Source organism: Bemisia tabaci, chromosome 5, assembly GCF_918797505.1.
Source record: "Bemisia tabaci chromosome 5, PGI_BMITA_v3".
Taxonomy (NCBI): domain Eukaryota; kingdom Metazoa; phylum Arthropoda; class Insecta; order Hemiptera; family Aleyrodidae; genus Bemisia; species Bemisia tabaci.
Genome location: NC_092797.1, coordinates 21,147,085 through 21,163,615, shown reverse-complemented (window position 1 = coordinate 21,163,615; position 16,531 = coordinate 21,147,085). Strand labels below are relative to the sequence as shown.

The 16,531-nt window shown below is 39.4% G+C and overlaps 1 protein-coding gene across 2 annotated transcripts in view; it reads right to left on the bottom strand.

The window, feature by feature from the left end:
* Positions 1-963: 963 nt before the first annotated feature.
* The window catches only part of LOC109036617 (uncharacterized), a 168,912-nt gene continuing 153,344 nt past the window's right edge, over positions 964-16,531 (bottom strand). For both annotated transcript variants that reach the window (XM_019050957.2, XM_019050958.2), the window contains 3 exons: positions 12,012-12,133; positions 7,614-7,720; positions 964-6,147 (listed from right to left, as the gene is read on the bottom strand). In XM_019050957.2, the coding sequence (XP_018906502.1) occupies positions 5,631-6,147; positions 7,614-7,720; positions 12,012-12,044 (657 nt within the window). In that variant the 5' untranslated portion in view covers positions 12,045-12,133 and the 3' untranslated portion in view covers positions 964-5,630. The remainder of the gene's footprint in view (positions 6,148-7,613; positions 7,721-12,011; positions 12,134-16,531) is intronic.

The window sequence follows — 16,531 nt, the reverse complement described above, 5'->3', positions numbered from 1 at the left end:
CGAATTACGGTATGTAAAAGCTTGTAGTTTATTGCATTAGCTTTTTTTGGAGCCTTTGTTGAGCTCCTTTGGTAAAAAATTCGCTTTTAAACAGCAATATTTTGGCAACAAGTAAAAAAAATCCGCCAGAATGTTTGAGTCATTTTTCATTTACTAAATCCACTCCATTGAAATATTGGAAAGTAAGTCAGCAATCTTTTAGCCATGGGGGGTTTTCTTTTTAACACACCGCCAAAATTTAGCCGTGAAAAAGCGAAGTTTTACAAGATGAGTTTAACAAGGGTTCGCTAGAAAGCTAATGGAACGAGCAACAAACAATATTCCAATTGATCTTTAATAGTTTTCTTGAAACAGGCTAACTCGTAGTATCTTTGGGTTAGCTGTTGTATTTTTTCTCCTTTTTTCATTGAGTGTGTACATGATTTTCTTCTGCCTTTCCCTCCACAGTATCTTTACAATTTGAGTCCTATTTTCATCCTTTTTTCCCTCTCCTGTCTTATTGGTATAGTTATTGAAACAATGGAATGCCTTTTTTGCTCCTTTGCAAATTAAAATTTACTATTATGGTCAATGTAACTAGGAATGTAAATTGTGAATAATACAAGGTCAGCTTGGATCATATACTTGACTTTTGACTCTTTAATGCTATGTTTATCTCTTCAAACCAGCTTCTAATTTGTCAAGCTTTATTTTTTTAAATTTCTTTTTTCTGTTGAATCTTGAAATAAAGGAGCTCGTCAAAAAGTTTTTTGTTAATAACAAACCACATTTGAAACTCCCAAGAACCAGTGCATAATTTGTCCATAGCAAATGCCTCAGGGACTGTAAAGTTATGCAGTTTAATTACATTGCAATTTTATTCATTTTATGTGGTCATTTTCCTACAAGTTCAATTGGTTTATCAACAAAACGTTGATTAGCTACTCTTTCACCTCAGCATGCATTAGGTTCTTTAAGAAGACATTCTTTAGAGCTAAAATAACTGTCTAATTTATTTATAAACAGAAAATTTGTTTACATCTGCTATTCATAAAATGAGAGGGATCTTATCGGTAAAGTCATGTTTAACAAAGTCATACTTGGTAGATTCCTAATATTCTTAAACTTAATGTTTAACTAATTATGGCACTGCAGAATTTTTATCCGGAGGAAAAAGGGACTTGTTAAATTATTTTAAGGTATTAAGAGAGGACATGATTCATTTTTCAAAAGTATTCTCTTTTCTGTTATGAATTTAAAATTTGTTCTCCTCTGTGGCTATTAAGAGAGTTGAGCACCAGATCAGTTTCCTTGCAAGGATAGGTACGACAATTTTAAGGACAATATTTCTGGATTATTCCTGCCATACTACCAACAAAAAAATATTGCCACAATATTACCAGACTGTTTTCCTTTGTAGGGGCTGACAAAGAGTGTTTGAGCTTCAAAAAATAAGATTATATAGATGACCAAGTGCAAAAAATGCGTATTTCAATTGCAAGGTATAAAAATATCCTTATGTTTTATTTCCTTCAGGCAAAATAAACATCATGTTTCCTTGCAATTTTCTATGATTTTTTGTAGAATGCAGGGAAAAAATTAACAGAAATTTTCATTAGAAGCTATTGGTTACTTTTACGTTAAAAAGTAAAACATGAGTGGAGACTTACAATTTTGTAATCTGAGTTTTTTTTTTATTTACGATTTCATATCAATTGGATTTTACTGCAATTATCTTGCACATGTTGGATTACCTATTGGTCTGTACAATTATAATTTCAACCTCTTAAACTTCATTCCAACTCATTGTTTCAAGTTTCAGAGATAATTACTTCTGGTCGGATAGACCAAGCCAGATAGCGAATCTAAACAAATATGCTGATAATTTTTGCGTAATCAAAACGTATGATGAAGAAAATGAGTAATAGCAACAAATGATGAGTTTAAAATGAAAACAAATTATGCTTATAAATAGTTTTTGGTATTGTCGTGTATATCTACAAGTATAACTACAAATTTAATTTGTGTTATGGTAACTTATTCAGTTATAAAACAAAATAAAAATATGATGGTAAATTTACAAGTTCCTACAACATACCAATGGCTCAAGTAGATAAAATGAGTATCCACAACGCAAATCTCTGCCATGCTATATTTTTTTTGGAAGAAAATAAAGAACCAGTTATTCTTGAAATTTCTCTACTTTTCTGCATTTATTCTGAGCGAAGTATCCTAAGAAAATTTCAAAGAGATATTTTGGTTGGTTTTTTTTTTTTTAAAAAAAAATTGAAACAATCACAGATTTTGTAATGCACTACAGACAAAGGTACCTACACTTTCCGACTTTAGCCATTGTTATGTTATGAAATCAAATTAGCATTTTACACAGTTTTGAATAAATACTATAAGACATAATAAATTAGTCAATAAATAAATAGGCATCCTAACTAAAATATCAACAGTATTTACATATTGAAAAAGAGACTGACAACAAATTGGAGAATAAATGTAAAATTGGAGAACTTTGCTGCTCCTTCAACATACTAGCATGTAAGTAAGGAATGTTCTGGTAAAGTCGATCAACATTGTACTATGTTGAATCTGTATGATATCATGCCAAATCAATTATGTCATGCTGGACAACATGATATCAAAATGATATGCTGATGTTGTCTAGGAGTATTGACCAATTCACATTAGGATATTATGCTGATTGACTTTATCAGGGTGAAGATGAAGGAGAGGATGGAACAAATTTTTCAAAAAAAGAAATTCGGTTCCGAATATGAAGTGCAATAACCTCAGAAAATAAATTCACATTATGTAGTAGCAGTGTTCTGCCTTTCCTTCAAAATTTTAGGCGCCACCTTGGCTGGGGAGCCCGATTTCCAGGAGTCATTTGCCATTTACAATTTTTAGAAGCCAAACTAACATTTTGCATATGGCGCACACATTATGGCTCTTGAAATATTATACCGACTGCAAAGAATTCTTCACAATATAATTTAAAAAGTTAGAATGTAGAGCTTTCTAACATAGATTTTACATATTATGAGGTATACAATTTAGAGACATCACGAATAATAACAGATTGAGTAATAAGAAGGAGGATATATAAAGTGCTTGGAATATGTATTTATGAATGTTACTCAGTTTTTAGTTTGATTACAGCACAATTACGTAATGGTGGTTGTAGGAACTATATTAGAGTATTTCAGCAGTAGTACATAGTCTAACATTTTTATCTATGAGCTTGGAGAAGTTATCGGTTTGGTGCGGATAAAATATTTTTTTTTAGTAAATAAGCGTAGGTAGAAAATGATCTTTGTCAGTGAATCATCATACTTAATAATCTCCAACATTTCTAATCAGGAGCAATCCAAGAGGAAGGGTAGGGTTTACTTACTTGGCACTATTATAGTTCTATCCTCATTGTTTGAATAGAGGAATTTTGAAGATTCCTGCTTCAACTCATTGAGGCAGGATTGAAAGGAGGCCATTTTTTTAATTTTAAAATTTAAGAGGGAAAAAATCTTGAAACACCATTCAGTAGGGTGAGCTGCCAAATCAACCAGGAAAATTTTAGAGAAAAATCATTGTATGTAGGTTTATCCAGCTAGAAAGGGCGATCTTCTTAATCTGTGAAAATCACCAACTCAGCTCGGCATTCAGTTTCATATGGGTAATCTTCATGATTGATTTTATTATTACATTTCGAAAACTCCTTTTACGAAAGTAATTTTATTTTTTCCATCAACCAGCAATTCTTTGTGAAATCAAATCTTCACAAACAGCTTGCTCTGGAGGCAAAAACCGTTTTTTTTGTTCTGTTTTTTTTTTTTTTTTTTGAAAATTCGATTCTCCAAAAAATTGTAGGTGATGCAGAAAAACTAAGGCCACTTTCGAATTTAGCAGCCGCAAATACAGATCAATTTCACATGGGGGGGGGGGGGGGTTATGGACGGATAATACCATTTGACCAGGTAATCTTCATCAACACACTGAAGAAAATCTTTTTAGGCCTGTGCTACATGCTTGCCTATGCGTTTGGGCTGCTGAATCCGAAGGCGACCTTACATTTTCCTCATTATACACTAATTTCCCGGAAAATTGAATATTCTATGAAAAAACTTGTTTTTTGAGGAATACCTCCATTTTCTATAAAATTGGAGGGTAGGTACTAGGCAATAAGAATACACTGAGGTCATTTCCAGACTCAATGTTAAATATTACATGTGAGTCGATCATCATATCCCTAGTATTAAAAAATAAAAATAAAAAAAAAATACGACCAAGTGTTATCTTCAGTGCGTTAATATGTATTACCTTTATTTCAGTGACATTGAAATTACACTGTCATTTGGAAATTGTGTTTCAGTTACAACCTCAAATTTTTCTAAGTCTTTCTAGTTAAACATCCTGCCCGGCAATAGTTGCCGAAAATGTTGCAGAAACATTGCTGTCAAGTCAAGAAAGAACAAAAATGGGGAATAAGTAATACAATTTTCTTAAAGGGTGTCTAGATATAAAACAGGAGCCTATGGTAAATAATACCATGAATTTTTGTTGGTTAAATGGACCGCTTGGAGCAGAAAGGCACCAAGCCACATCACCTATTACCAAATTTAACAGGGCAATTAATTTTTTACATGGATACGATAATTTTTTACGGTAATCGGATTTTTTTTTTGCAAACAGTGAATTTGCTGCATTAAAGCAAATTCCTTAAAACTTTCAAAGGAATGCACACGAACATTCCCTTGCAAAAAATTAAATTGCCCAGTTAAACTTGGCAATAGCCGAGTAGCTTGGTTCCTCTCTACTAAACACGGTTCAAACATAAAGTACATAGAGTCGTAATGTAAGTGGAGGAGCCGGTGCCACTTTTAAGCATTTTCCAGGCCCCAATTAAAGTCCGAGACTCCTGTGTGACGCCGGGTCACTTTTTCGATACATCATCGATTGTTTTCGACACACGAGGACCCGGTCATCTGATGTACACAAGAGGATAGGAATCACTACGTGTTCTACATCGCCATTTGGATCGAAAATGTATCGAAAAAGTGACCGAAGCTCGGCGCACACTGGGCTCGGAACTTGTCGACCAGAACATGGCGCCAGCTCTCCCATTTACATTACGACTATACGTGCCCTATGGGTTCAAATGATGTTCATCGATAAGACTCTCCCATTTGAGTCCATGCTATTGGAGCTTCGGTAGGCGTATCTTCTATCCACAAGTGGATCCTGCGGGCTGATCGTTGACATTGATAGACAAAGCGATAGACTAAGAAGACATAGGGAGTATGGAGCGATCCTATTGGTTGAAATGGTTGGTTCTTATAGATTAAGAGAGAAAATGATGGATTCATTATCGGGTCTCTCGTGGGTTGCTGTTTATCTACTTTCTTTGTCCATTGCAACCACCTGCTTCCACCAATAAGGTCCCTCCATTTATCTTTTGTCTTCTTTGTCTATAGCTTTGTCTATCAATTTCAACAATCAGCCGGCTGGACAGCAGCGTCCATCCATTGGAAGTCTCCATCAAGAGTCACTGCCTCTTTCCCGCTGCCATGACGCAGAGGAGCAGATCTAGGCTGGTAACCGGGTGCCGGGATCGCGGACGACCGGTCGCCTCGGGGCGGAAGAGCTCACTTGCTCTTGAGCTTGGCCCTCTTGGTCTTGCCCGGGAGCGTGCGCTTGTTCTTGGCCTTGGGCATGAGCTGGCAGCTGCAGCCGGAGCGGACCCGAATGTAGTCGAGCATCCAGTTGCCGCCCGAGGGGAAGGAGGGTAGCGAGGGGAAGTGGTGCGGGCGGTGGTGGTGTCGGAGGGTCTCCGGCTCGCGGACGAGGGCGTAGGTGTAGGAGAACTGCTGGACGCATCGGGACTGGTTGTGGAGCTTGCGGTCCATGAAGCGGCAGGGCTTGTTCTCGATGTCGGCCCGGCAGGAGAGCTCGTAGAAGCGCTGCCGGTTGTCGCCCTCCCGGTAGAGCTCGACGAACATGTCCTCCTGGTTCCGGCCGCCCTCCGGCTCGACCATCTCCAGCACGCTCGGGCAGCAGTCCACCGAGCGCCCTTCCTCCCCCCCTTCCCGCCTCAGCAGGAGCTGCGTTTCCCTGAACGTCCGCCACCGACCCGGCTCCTCCGAGTCTTGGTCCTCCGGCGACCTGAAATCACACCATTAATCTTTAGATTTATATCAAAAAACACTTTTCCGAAGATTTCTCATCAGAAATGGACAGGAAAAAAATGGCAGAAATGCCAAACTGCCGTGCAGAGGAAAAACGTCTTATGAACCTTCAGGCGTTGCCCAGGAGCGTAGCTAGGAAATTTCTCTGGGGGGAGCCATGGGACCACCTCTCGTGGTGAAGAGAGCGGGGGGGGGGGGGTGAGGAATGGAGGATCCCGTTTTTCTGGGGGGGGGGGGGGGGCAGGACCCCCTAGCTACGCCCACGGCGTTGCCCAATTTCATGTAATAAAACACAAATCTCATGGTAAACTTGTTAATATCTTTCTTCCAATTTTGCAGATAATCTTGTCCGCAAGCTCACCTTAAGTTCCTGAACATTTCAAGAAAAAATGGTTATAACTTTTCTCAAAAATGAACATTTTATTGAAGGAAATTTGGCAACTCTCGAATGTTCATACGGCGTTTTTCCTTGGCACGGAAGCATAGGGGTTTCCACGGAAGACCTCGCCCCACCCATTGACTTCGGAACATCGGGGCTTCCCAGAAAAGCTGTGATCGTATTCTACATTTGAATTGTAGTCTTCATTCATATTCATAAAATCGCAATATTCGATCACGGATGATCCCGAGTTTTCCAGCTGACTCATGTATAGAAATTGGTTTTCCTCGGGTTTCCCTAAAGGTACCTTGTGTCCACAATTAAGCTCAGCCGTAAGTCTTTATGTTCGTGCTTTTCAGTAACCCATGATTTTAATCATCTGCCGCTCTCTGAAAAGCATAATATCTACGTCCCTCAGTTGGACTACATTTTGCAATTTGGAACTATAAATTCTAGCCCGGTTTAAAAACAACGTATGTGCTATTAGTTTCCCTATGCACATAAGTGTTTTTCCAGAGGAGCCAGAATTTTTAGTTCCAAATTGCAAAATGCAGTCCAGTTATGCTGCCTGCACATGTACATACATACGAGCTTTTGGTATGGATCTACAAAAACTTCCTAGAAAAAGAATCAGACTTCAAATTGAAAAAAGAGGAAAAAATCAAGTGTCAACGACAGCCGAAGATAGGAGAGACGTAAGAGACGTATTCGGGCCTCGTTTTTGAAATTTTCTCCCGAATCGAGCGACTTCTCATTGTCGGCTAAGAGCGGAGCATTGCGAGTTCGCGCACGCCTCACGCAACCGCGCCTTCAGTTTCGCAAATGCAACACGGACATCCATCAAGCCCGAATAGTTGTATCTCTGCACCGCCATCAACGTTTGTCCTTGCTTTTTTTCCATATTGTGTTGGTTCCCTTTTGTCTTACTCTTAATGGTGCTGCAAGGGCTACGTGAACAACACAGACGAGGATAGGAGAGATTCAATTTTATTTCTGACATACATATTTTTCATCGGATAGCACTAGATATTATGGGTTACTTTTAAATAGATACAGATACCTACCAATCACTGAGGGCGTGCCATATATTTTGGGCTGCTTGCGCTGTGAGACTGGAATTGACGGATTGCAGGGTCGGACGGGACAAAAACATGGCAGCTAGGGAGAGTACCTGAAACAAAGCACCAACATTTTTACACCTTGTAATGTAAATATAAGCATTGTATTTATTTGGCGTTCTTGGAGGAGGGAGAGGATCAATTGGGAGAAAATACTCCTAGCCATCCGAATGATGTTTTGAATCGTTGCTTTTATATGACTTTGGAAAAAAAATGTTTAGTGCTCACGTCCATGGCCGGATTCACCTACTTGCCGCCCATGGGCCGCCTGTATTTTGCCGCCTCCTTCTCATTCTTCTTGAAACTCGATAAAAACCATCAAATGAACGTGTCAGCGGGGGAGGGGCGCATACACATTTACTCATGTTGAACACATTTTTTGGGGAAGCCCTGTCAACACTACTGGCAAAAGTTCACGGAACTTTGCGCGAAAGTTAAGTTCCGTAAACCTATCTCTGTGTGGACAAGGCCTTCCATTCATAAGAAATGAACGAAAAAATTATGAAAGAACAAACATAAATGTGGATCAATGATTTAACTTCCGCCGCCGCGCCGCGCAGACCGCACCGTGTTTGGCGCAATGCGTGAAGTATTCCGACAGTCTTGTAGGCGCTATGCGTTTCACGCTGACCGCACTGTGTTTGACGCAAAGCGTGAAGTATTCATGCATTCTTGTAGGCGCTATCCGTTTCACGCTGACCGCAATGACCGCAGTGTGTTTGATGCAATGCGTGAAGTATTCGTGCAGTCTTGTAGGCGCTAAGTTACATGCCGACCGCCGCGCCGCGCCGAGGGCTTCTCCTTTTCATCTCAAGTCCTTGTTATCATTTCTATCTAAGTCGTGCCGTTCCGGGTCAAATTTCGAGCGACCTCCATACTTTAAATGCATGCGCTTTTCAGAAGGTACAGAATAAGATGGATTGAAAAATACAGTTTATATAATCTAAAGTAGGTAGGTAAGTTAGGTTCTTATTTTCTTATGACCGAAGGTACAGAAAAATTGATTTCTCCGCACTTCGCCGTTCACATTGCTCATACTGTTTGGGCAGATTTGAGAACATAGGAACTGCAAATGCCAAGACAGGGTGATGCTCGTTAACTACGAAATAAAGAGCAGACTGATAAAATTAATTTCCATTGACCTATGGGTGGCTTCTTCTAGAAAACCTGTCATCCTACGAAAGAATGATAAAAATTTAGTACAAATCGTCAGCAGGCTTGAAATTCATTTTTCCTATCATCAATCTTGATGGGTCTCAACCACAAACACACCTCTTGAGTTCACACGATACCGATCATTGTCTGCTCTTCGTTATGATTATTAAAAATGAACGATTTTCCCACCAGTTTCAAATAAAATCAAATTACTTATTGAGGCACTATTTGACACCATTTTGACACCTCTAATTAAAAACTGGTCCTCGCTAGCTTGGTGGCGCGTCACTTCAAACCCGATTCCGTGTTAAATACCCGATGACTAAAATCAAAGACGCTCCGCTTTCAATCACTGGGACATGCGTGCTCTCACGTAGGTAGGCGCTTTAACGGGATTCAAGGGGACACTGTCACTGTCGTTGTAAAATTAAGTAAATAATTCGGATGAAACATTATGGAACCATTCGAAGAATGCATTCTCCTTTCGGTAGTGCCTAATCGTAACGATGGTCTAATGAGTATTCACGTGTTGTCTTGAAAGACATGAGACGTCTAACTTGCCTTTTGGAATCTTCGACAAAGTTTTTCTGTGGGTTGGTACCTACTCTCGGACTTTTTTCCGTGCATTCTTGACCTCCCACACTTTCATTGAATATCGACTAGGTCACCCAAGTTTCAGTTTTCCTCCTCTCTTCTTCCCTGTTCAGCATCGGATTGAGTCGCACGATCGGCCGAGGTTTCTAGCTTGAGGTCAGTTTTGGCTAAATATGAATATTTTCTAGGATATTTTTCGAATATTACCGGCGAATTTGTTTATCAAGAGTGTTCAAATATTTTATGTTTCCGTATTTATTCAAAATAGGCCCGCAAAAAAGTTATGGTAATATTACAAAAACGGATCCATCCTCACAGATTCATTGAAGTATTCGAGACCAATTTTTAGAGGTGTGAATTGAGTGTGGAAAAATAAAGGTTGAAACATTTCCCGAATTTTTTCCGGCAAAACTTGTATTCTAGAAAAAGTAAGAATATGATACTCGAAAATGTTTCCTCGGGTGTTTTAAAATTTCCTCCAAAATTGTTAATCAAAGTTTTTATTTCCTTTACATTTTGCCAAAATTTGTCAAAAATCAGGCGAACAAAATTGGTGCAGAGATGGAAAAATTGTGTAATTTTCGAAATTATCCGAGCCCTATTCAAGATTTTTCCGCTGAAATACAGATAGTGATTTGAAAACCGAATGAAAGTGATTGGAGCCGACACCGATTAAACTTGCACAGATTTGAAAGAACCAGAGTGAAGAAACCCCTGACAGACACAGAAATAACTTAGCATTATCAGCATTTTTTAGCATTACGCTCCCTCGGTCGGTCGCAGTCTAACCCACTTTCTCGACGCACGTTTCCTTGAATGGACCTCAGGATTTTCCACAGTTTTTCCATGATGCAAGATCTTTCAAAATGAAGTCATTCTTTTACGCTTTTCAGGATAGCGTTCTGACACACGTTTACAACGCGGCTTAAGGAAAAAGCGTTAGAGGTCCCGAACCTCCGCTTGAAAAAATGGAAACTTGATTGATATCGGCCAGATCCAGTGGACTGATTGCTTGATTTGCAATCAAATTACCTTAATCATCATCCAAGCTCATGAATATAGTGCACAATCGGGCCCGTGAAAACCTATTCAAGATCAGTGTTTTTTTTTTTTAAATTCCCCGTGTTGTTAACGAACTTCCCTGAAATCTTGAGGACTAGCCTGCCGTGCTAAGTAGAAACACCGTAAGAGCATTCGAGCGTTGCCAAATTTCCTCTCTGAAAATACTTATTTTTGAAGAGAGCTATGAATATTCTCCATTAAAATTTTCAGACTTTCTGGATCAAATTACGCCAAAAAATCCTCTGAAAAATCGGAAGAGAAATATTCGCAAATTTCCATGGAAATTCGTTATTTGTTGAAGGAAATTAGGCAACACCGGGTGGTTCATAAGGCGTTCTGCCATAGCACTGCAATAGTGATATTGTTTTGTCAAGCAAACAACATACATTCCTATGCAAGAATTGTCATTAAACGTCACTCGGAGGATTATGGCTTCATATGCATAACGCAGTAAGGTGAAATGTGCCTTGAGGTGGGATTGACACAAAATAAAGATAACTATATCGCAGCTTAAGAAGGTTAATTCTGTATCATTGGCGTTAAATAGATCCAAAAAGTTAAAAAATTAACCTTCCGGCAGCAATTTAAAGTTCGAGAATGAAAAACAGGAACTTCAAGAAAACCGCTGTTGTCAGTCTTAGGAACGACCAACTTGGAACGATATACCATCATTAGTAGTGCGAATTATAGCTTAAAGCAATAACCAAACGACCTCGAGAATATTAGTTAGTGTTCGCCATCGAAAATTGGACTACATTTTGCAATGAAGGAATACTTTTTCCAGCTCACTTGAGAAACAACGTAGGTCCAATTAGTTTTCCTACGCGGATAAGTGTTTTTACACATAAATCAGAAATTGTGATTCCTTATCGCAAAATGGGGTCCAATTGGACCGAGTTAAACAGAAAGGAACCAAGCCACATCAGCTATTGTCAAATTTAACAGGGGAATTTGATTTTTTACGAGAGAACGTTTGTGCGGATTCCTTTGAAAATGTTAAGGAATTTGCTTTGTATTATGGAGAAAATTCATATGATTTGCACAAAAATCTGCACAACCGTTTTCATGTGAAAAATTAAATTGCCCGATTAAATTTGGCAATAGCTGATGTGGCTTGGTTCCTTTCTGTTTAACGCGGTCCAATTGAATATCGATTTCTTGACCCGAAAAAGTGGGGCTTTCGCTGTACTGAAAGGTATGTGTTTTAACTTTGAGGCAGATTTTGTCCTGCTCCGTCGCATATATTTATTCGAACAGAAAAATATTACGTTTTCAAAACATGGGATATTTAAAACGGTATACCCTGAAAAGTGAAGGCGCATCGTACAAATTACATTTTGGGTTACCTTGCGAATCCTGCTTGGTGCCAACTCGGTATCTTATTCGTCAGAAAGTACAACTGTACAGAATTTCATTATAAATGGTGTATTGATTCCAGTTTCAAAGTGATAATAAATTAAATGGAGTCTATACACTTTATGTATCAATTATTTAATTAACGGGGTAGTTAGTTAATTGATGAGGGTAACTTACTATAACGAAAGCACTATTAATAGCAATGAGCATAGTAGGGCATGAGGAATGCAGAGCCGACTTGATGGTCAGCCGGTGGTTTATGTGTCCTCGTCACAAGCAGTAGGACACATCTTGAAATCCTGAAACAAACAAAGGTTACATTTAAATTAGAAAAGCTGAATTCAACGGGTCAGTTAAGTAGCATGAGTATTCTTCAAAAATCATCCTACCGAAAAACTCCAAGAAATGGAGGGTTGAAAAGTGCAGTAATTTCCATTTATTTCCAGTAATTTTCCGCCCCAGGGCCGGATTTAGGGGGTGGCCACATGGGCCGCGGCCCATGGCGGCAAATTTTGCACTATTTTTAAATGTAGCTATAAAGAAAAACCGGAATCAGAAAAAAAATTACAAACGAGAAAAGGTGACAAAATCTCTCATTTCCTGAGAGTATATTTCTAATTTAGTCGTCTTTCTGTGATACAATAGACAGCAATTATAATTAGTCGAGTTAAGACTATGAGAGAAACCGAACACGGAATTTGGTCTGGAATGGCGCGGCGCAGAGAGCAATGATGACGAGAACTTACCTAAGATGAAACGGAGAAACCCTCGGCGCGGCGCGGCGGACAGCATGTAACACATATTAGCGCCTACAAGACTGCATGAATACTTCACGCATTGCTTCAAAGACGCAGTGCGGTCGCTGCGGTTAGTAGCGGCCGGCCGGCGCGGCGGCGCGGCGTGAAACGCATAGCGCCTACAAGACTGCATGAATACTTCATGCATTGCGTCAAACGCAGTGCGTGCAGTCGGGATACTTCACGCATTGCGCCAAACACAGAGCGGTCAGCGCGGCGCAGCGGCGGAAGTTATAATTATTAAACCATGTACGTTTATGTTTGTTCTGTCATTATTTTTACGTTCATTTCATATAAATGGAAGGCCTTGTCCACACAGAGATAGGTTTACGGAACATAACTTTCGCGCTAAGTTCCGTGAACTTTTGCTAGTATTGTGTCAACAGGGCTCTCGCAAAAAATGTGTCCAACATGAGTAAACGTGTCTTATGAACCCCTCCCCCTCCGGCACGTTCATTTGATGGTTCTTATTGATGTTTCGAAACGAATGAGAAGGGGGCGGCAAAATACAGGCGGCCCACGGGCGGCAAGTAAGTAAATCCGGCCCTGTTCTGCCCTCTAATATTTTCCAAAAAACCCGTTACTGAGAATAGTGGGATTGTTCGTCACCTTTCGGCCAAAGAATCAGAAGCACCACGCAACGTTAAAAATTTCATCCGCCACTTTATTTTTTTACAGAGAAATTTTTCAACGAGGCTGTCCGATTGCACTAAATTTTCTATGTACTACTTCACTAACCTCCCAACAAACAACCAACCCTCAGAACTTACATACTTACATGTATAATCATGAAACGGAAATCAATTGGTTGAATCTCATTGAACTCAACTCAAAATACATCCACTAAGGAGAAAAAGTTGAAATTACGCTACTTTCTGAATTATTCATGCAAGTCTCTCGGGACAACATCAAAGGACTAGCTGAGCAGCTTCAAAGGAGTAAAGATGCGGCAGCTACCAATCACCTCACTGACCGTTCAAAGACAGAGGAAGAAGAAGCACCTTATTTATTAATTAAAACCAGTAAAAAGCATGAGCAAACACGAGCACTTCATCCTGAACCAGAACTGATTGACATTTGGCTATGGTTGCGGGCACTTCAGTTAAATGACACCAAAGAAAGATTCAACCGGACAGGGACTTGCGTTTTATCACCGTTTTGAGGTAATCATGCGTGACACTCAATTAAAAACCCACCGACCTGACCCTTCGAGATTGCTTGCACTATTACGCCACGGCTCCAGAATCTAGACGAGGATCGTAACTCGAATGAGCGACATTTTCACAACCTCAAGGAATGATGTCGATTTGTTCTTCTTTAAAAAATAAATAAAGAGTGGAGATTTTGAAACACTACAACGAGATACACGGTTGCGGACTTTCACCGGCGATATAATATTTAATTCAAAAAGGGGGACAACTTTGTTAAGTTTCTTGGATAATACTATTTTTGATTTTCGGTGCATATACCCTGAACTTTTAAAAATACTTCCTTATCCATGTATCCGAAAAAAATGTTTGGCACGCGGACAGTAGCTCCCTTTTAAACTTCAGTGTGGGGTATTATTCTGCCGTGCTAAGGAAAAACGCCGTATGAACATTCCAAAGTTGCCAAATTTACTTCTCTAAAATGTTTATTTTTGAGAAAAGCTATTGATATTTTTCCTTGAAACTTTCAGGAAACTTAGGCGATATTGCCAACAAAATTTACTATAAAATTGGAAGAAAAATATTCATGAGCTTGCCAATAAATTCGTGCTTTATCAAAGGAATTTGACAACGCCAGAAGGCTTATACGGCGTTTTTCCATAGCATGGCATTGTAGTTTTTATTTTTACCTCGCGCGGCAACTTGGTCCCGCCGTGGTTGGACCAATCGATGTCGCATCCTAATAAAATGCACGTTTTACGTGCAGAGTAAAACCGCGACAGATGCAGGACGCAACGATAACCTCTTTTAATTTATCTGTACTATTTCATGCTTAAAAATTCATCTCGGAGAAGCTTTGGCTGACTCCCGGGGAAACATATGACCGGTTTGTCATAGCTTGTCAACGCTTTCTTCTAATAGGTAGCTCAACGAGGCCCCTCCATCAGTTAGATTTTAAATGACAATGCCACCACAAAAGGCTACGCGTCCTCATAATTTGTGATTCAAACAGAGCAGAGGCATGCTATTTTGCTTCTTCGTTCTCTCGTAGTATTTTTTACGCTCATATATTCCCTCCCCCTCCCCCCATCCTCAATTTAGAGATTTCATCTTTCCCCGAAGTCGACTGAAATTTGTTCTCAACTTGCTTTAATTCCTTCTATTTATAAAGGAAAATATTCTATTTTAAGTTTGCTCTATTTTGTTTTGTTTTGCTTCTCTTGGCTCGAAATTAGCTTCACCCTCAGTGGCAAATAAACGATAGAATCGAAGAATTTATGAACTCAACGTGATTGTATGGCTTAGTCACAGCTGACGATAACAGCCAAATTACGATGGAGCGCGGATGTTACGGTAGAACTTCCTAATGCATGGTTGAATCGTTGTCTGATCTGCAATCGCTCTCAAATAGCAGAAAGCTAGGAAAATATTGAAATATTTTTTTAGAAATAATTTGACCATTAAATGCAGATTTCAAGCAATGAAGCAGATAAATTAGATGTATCAGAAAGATACGTGATTTGCACTGCGAAGAAAAATTGCAATTGATTTTAGTTTTATTGCAATGAAGTCCAATAAGAGGAGCCCCTTCAATTAGTGGATAGGCAACATACACAACACTTAAATGCAGTAGCAAGAATATTTTACCATGCATGCACGCGTATTTTATTTCAACCTTCGCTACCTCGGCGGTGACATCCAAGGTAAATACGTGCTCTAAAAAAATCGAGAATGATATTCATGTAGCTTTTCAGGGTTCTACCAATGTTTCAAGAATATACAGAATATTTCGTCCGCTCCTTGGCGGGAGCTGACGATGACAGGTCGAGCTCAACCTTTGAAGCGTATAATATGTTTAGTTAATTTAAAGAGTCTAAAATAGACATTCAATATGTCTATACATTTATAGTTTAAATTATAAATGAGAAAATATCGTTGATAATCGATCATTCACGCTTCGTCACTGCTGCCATTGAGTGATACCGCTACGTGTCGCCCTAGAATCATACCAGTCACTCCATGATTTCTTCCGGCTCCATAAAAATGAAAACTTGGAGAACGTTACAGCAGGCTTGAGAAAATTCTCCGATTGTCTGAGCCAATATTTCCCGGATGATTTTGAGTGGCCTAACCCTTGCTCGCGCTCGCATGTGCATGCATATTGCATGGCATGCGGGCTTGAATCTGTGTAGTGACCTCTATGTAAATTCAAATGCCCGCACTTTGAGGGTAACTAATCATGTCACCGTAAAGTCGATGAATTTATGAGTTCTCTCTCCTTTTCTCTAAAATGATGTTCACCTTTTCCTCTCCTCCCCATTCCCAGCACGGCGCACAGTGGATCGAGTCAATCAGAGAGGCTGGACATGAAATTTTTAGCCAACACACCAAATTTTGATGTTTAATTGGTCACATTTTAAATTTTAAGGGGTGTTTCCGAAGGAGAATTTCACGCGGAAACCAATGGAGCCACTTTCAAAACCTCAAAGTTTTGTATGAACGGAGTTGTGAGCTTTTAAAGTTTCCAAATTTTGTCCGAGACGAGACGTAGGGGACGTTGGAGGAGACGTAGGGGACGCCCAGTGAGAGGTTGGCGACAGGGGTGTTAAATGAGATAAGAATTGTCAACTCCCTGATGACCTTGGGAAACCGAGCTTTGTGCGATTAGGCGTCGCACAGCGCCAAAGAGCACTATAAAAGCGTAACTAAAATAACTATATATATATATATATATATATATTGTCCGACCTCT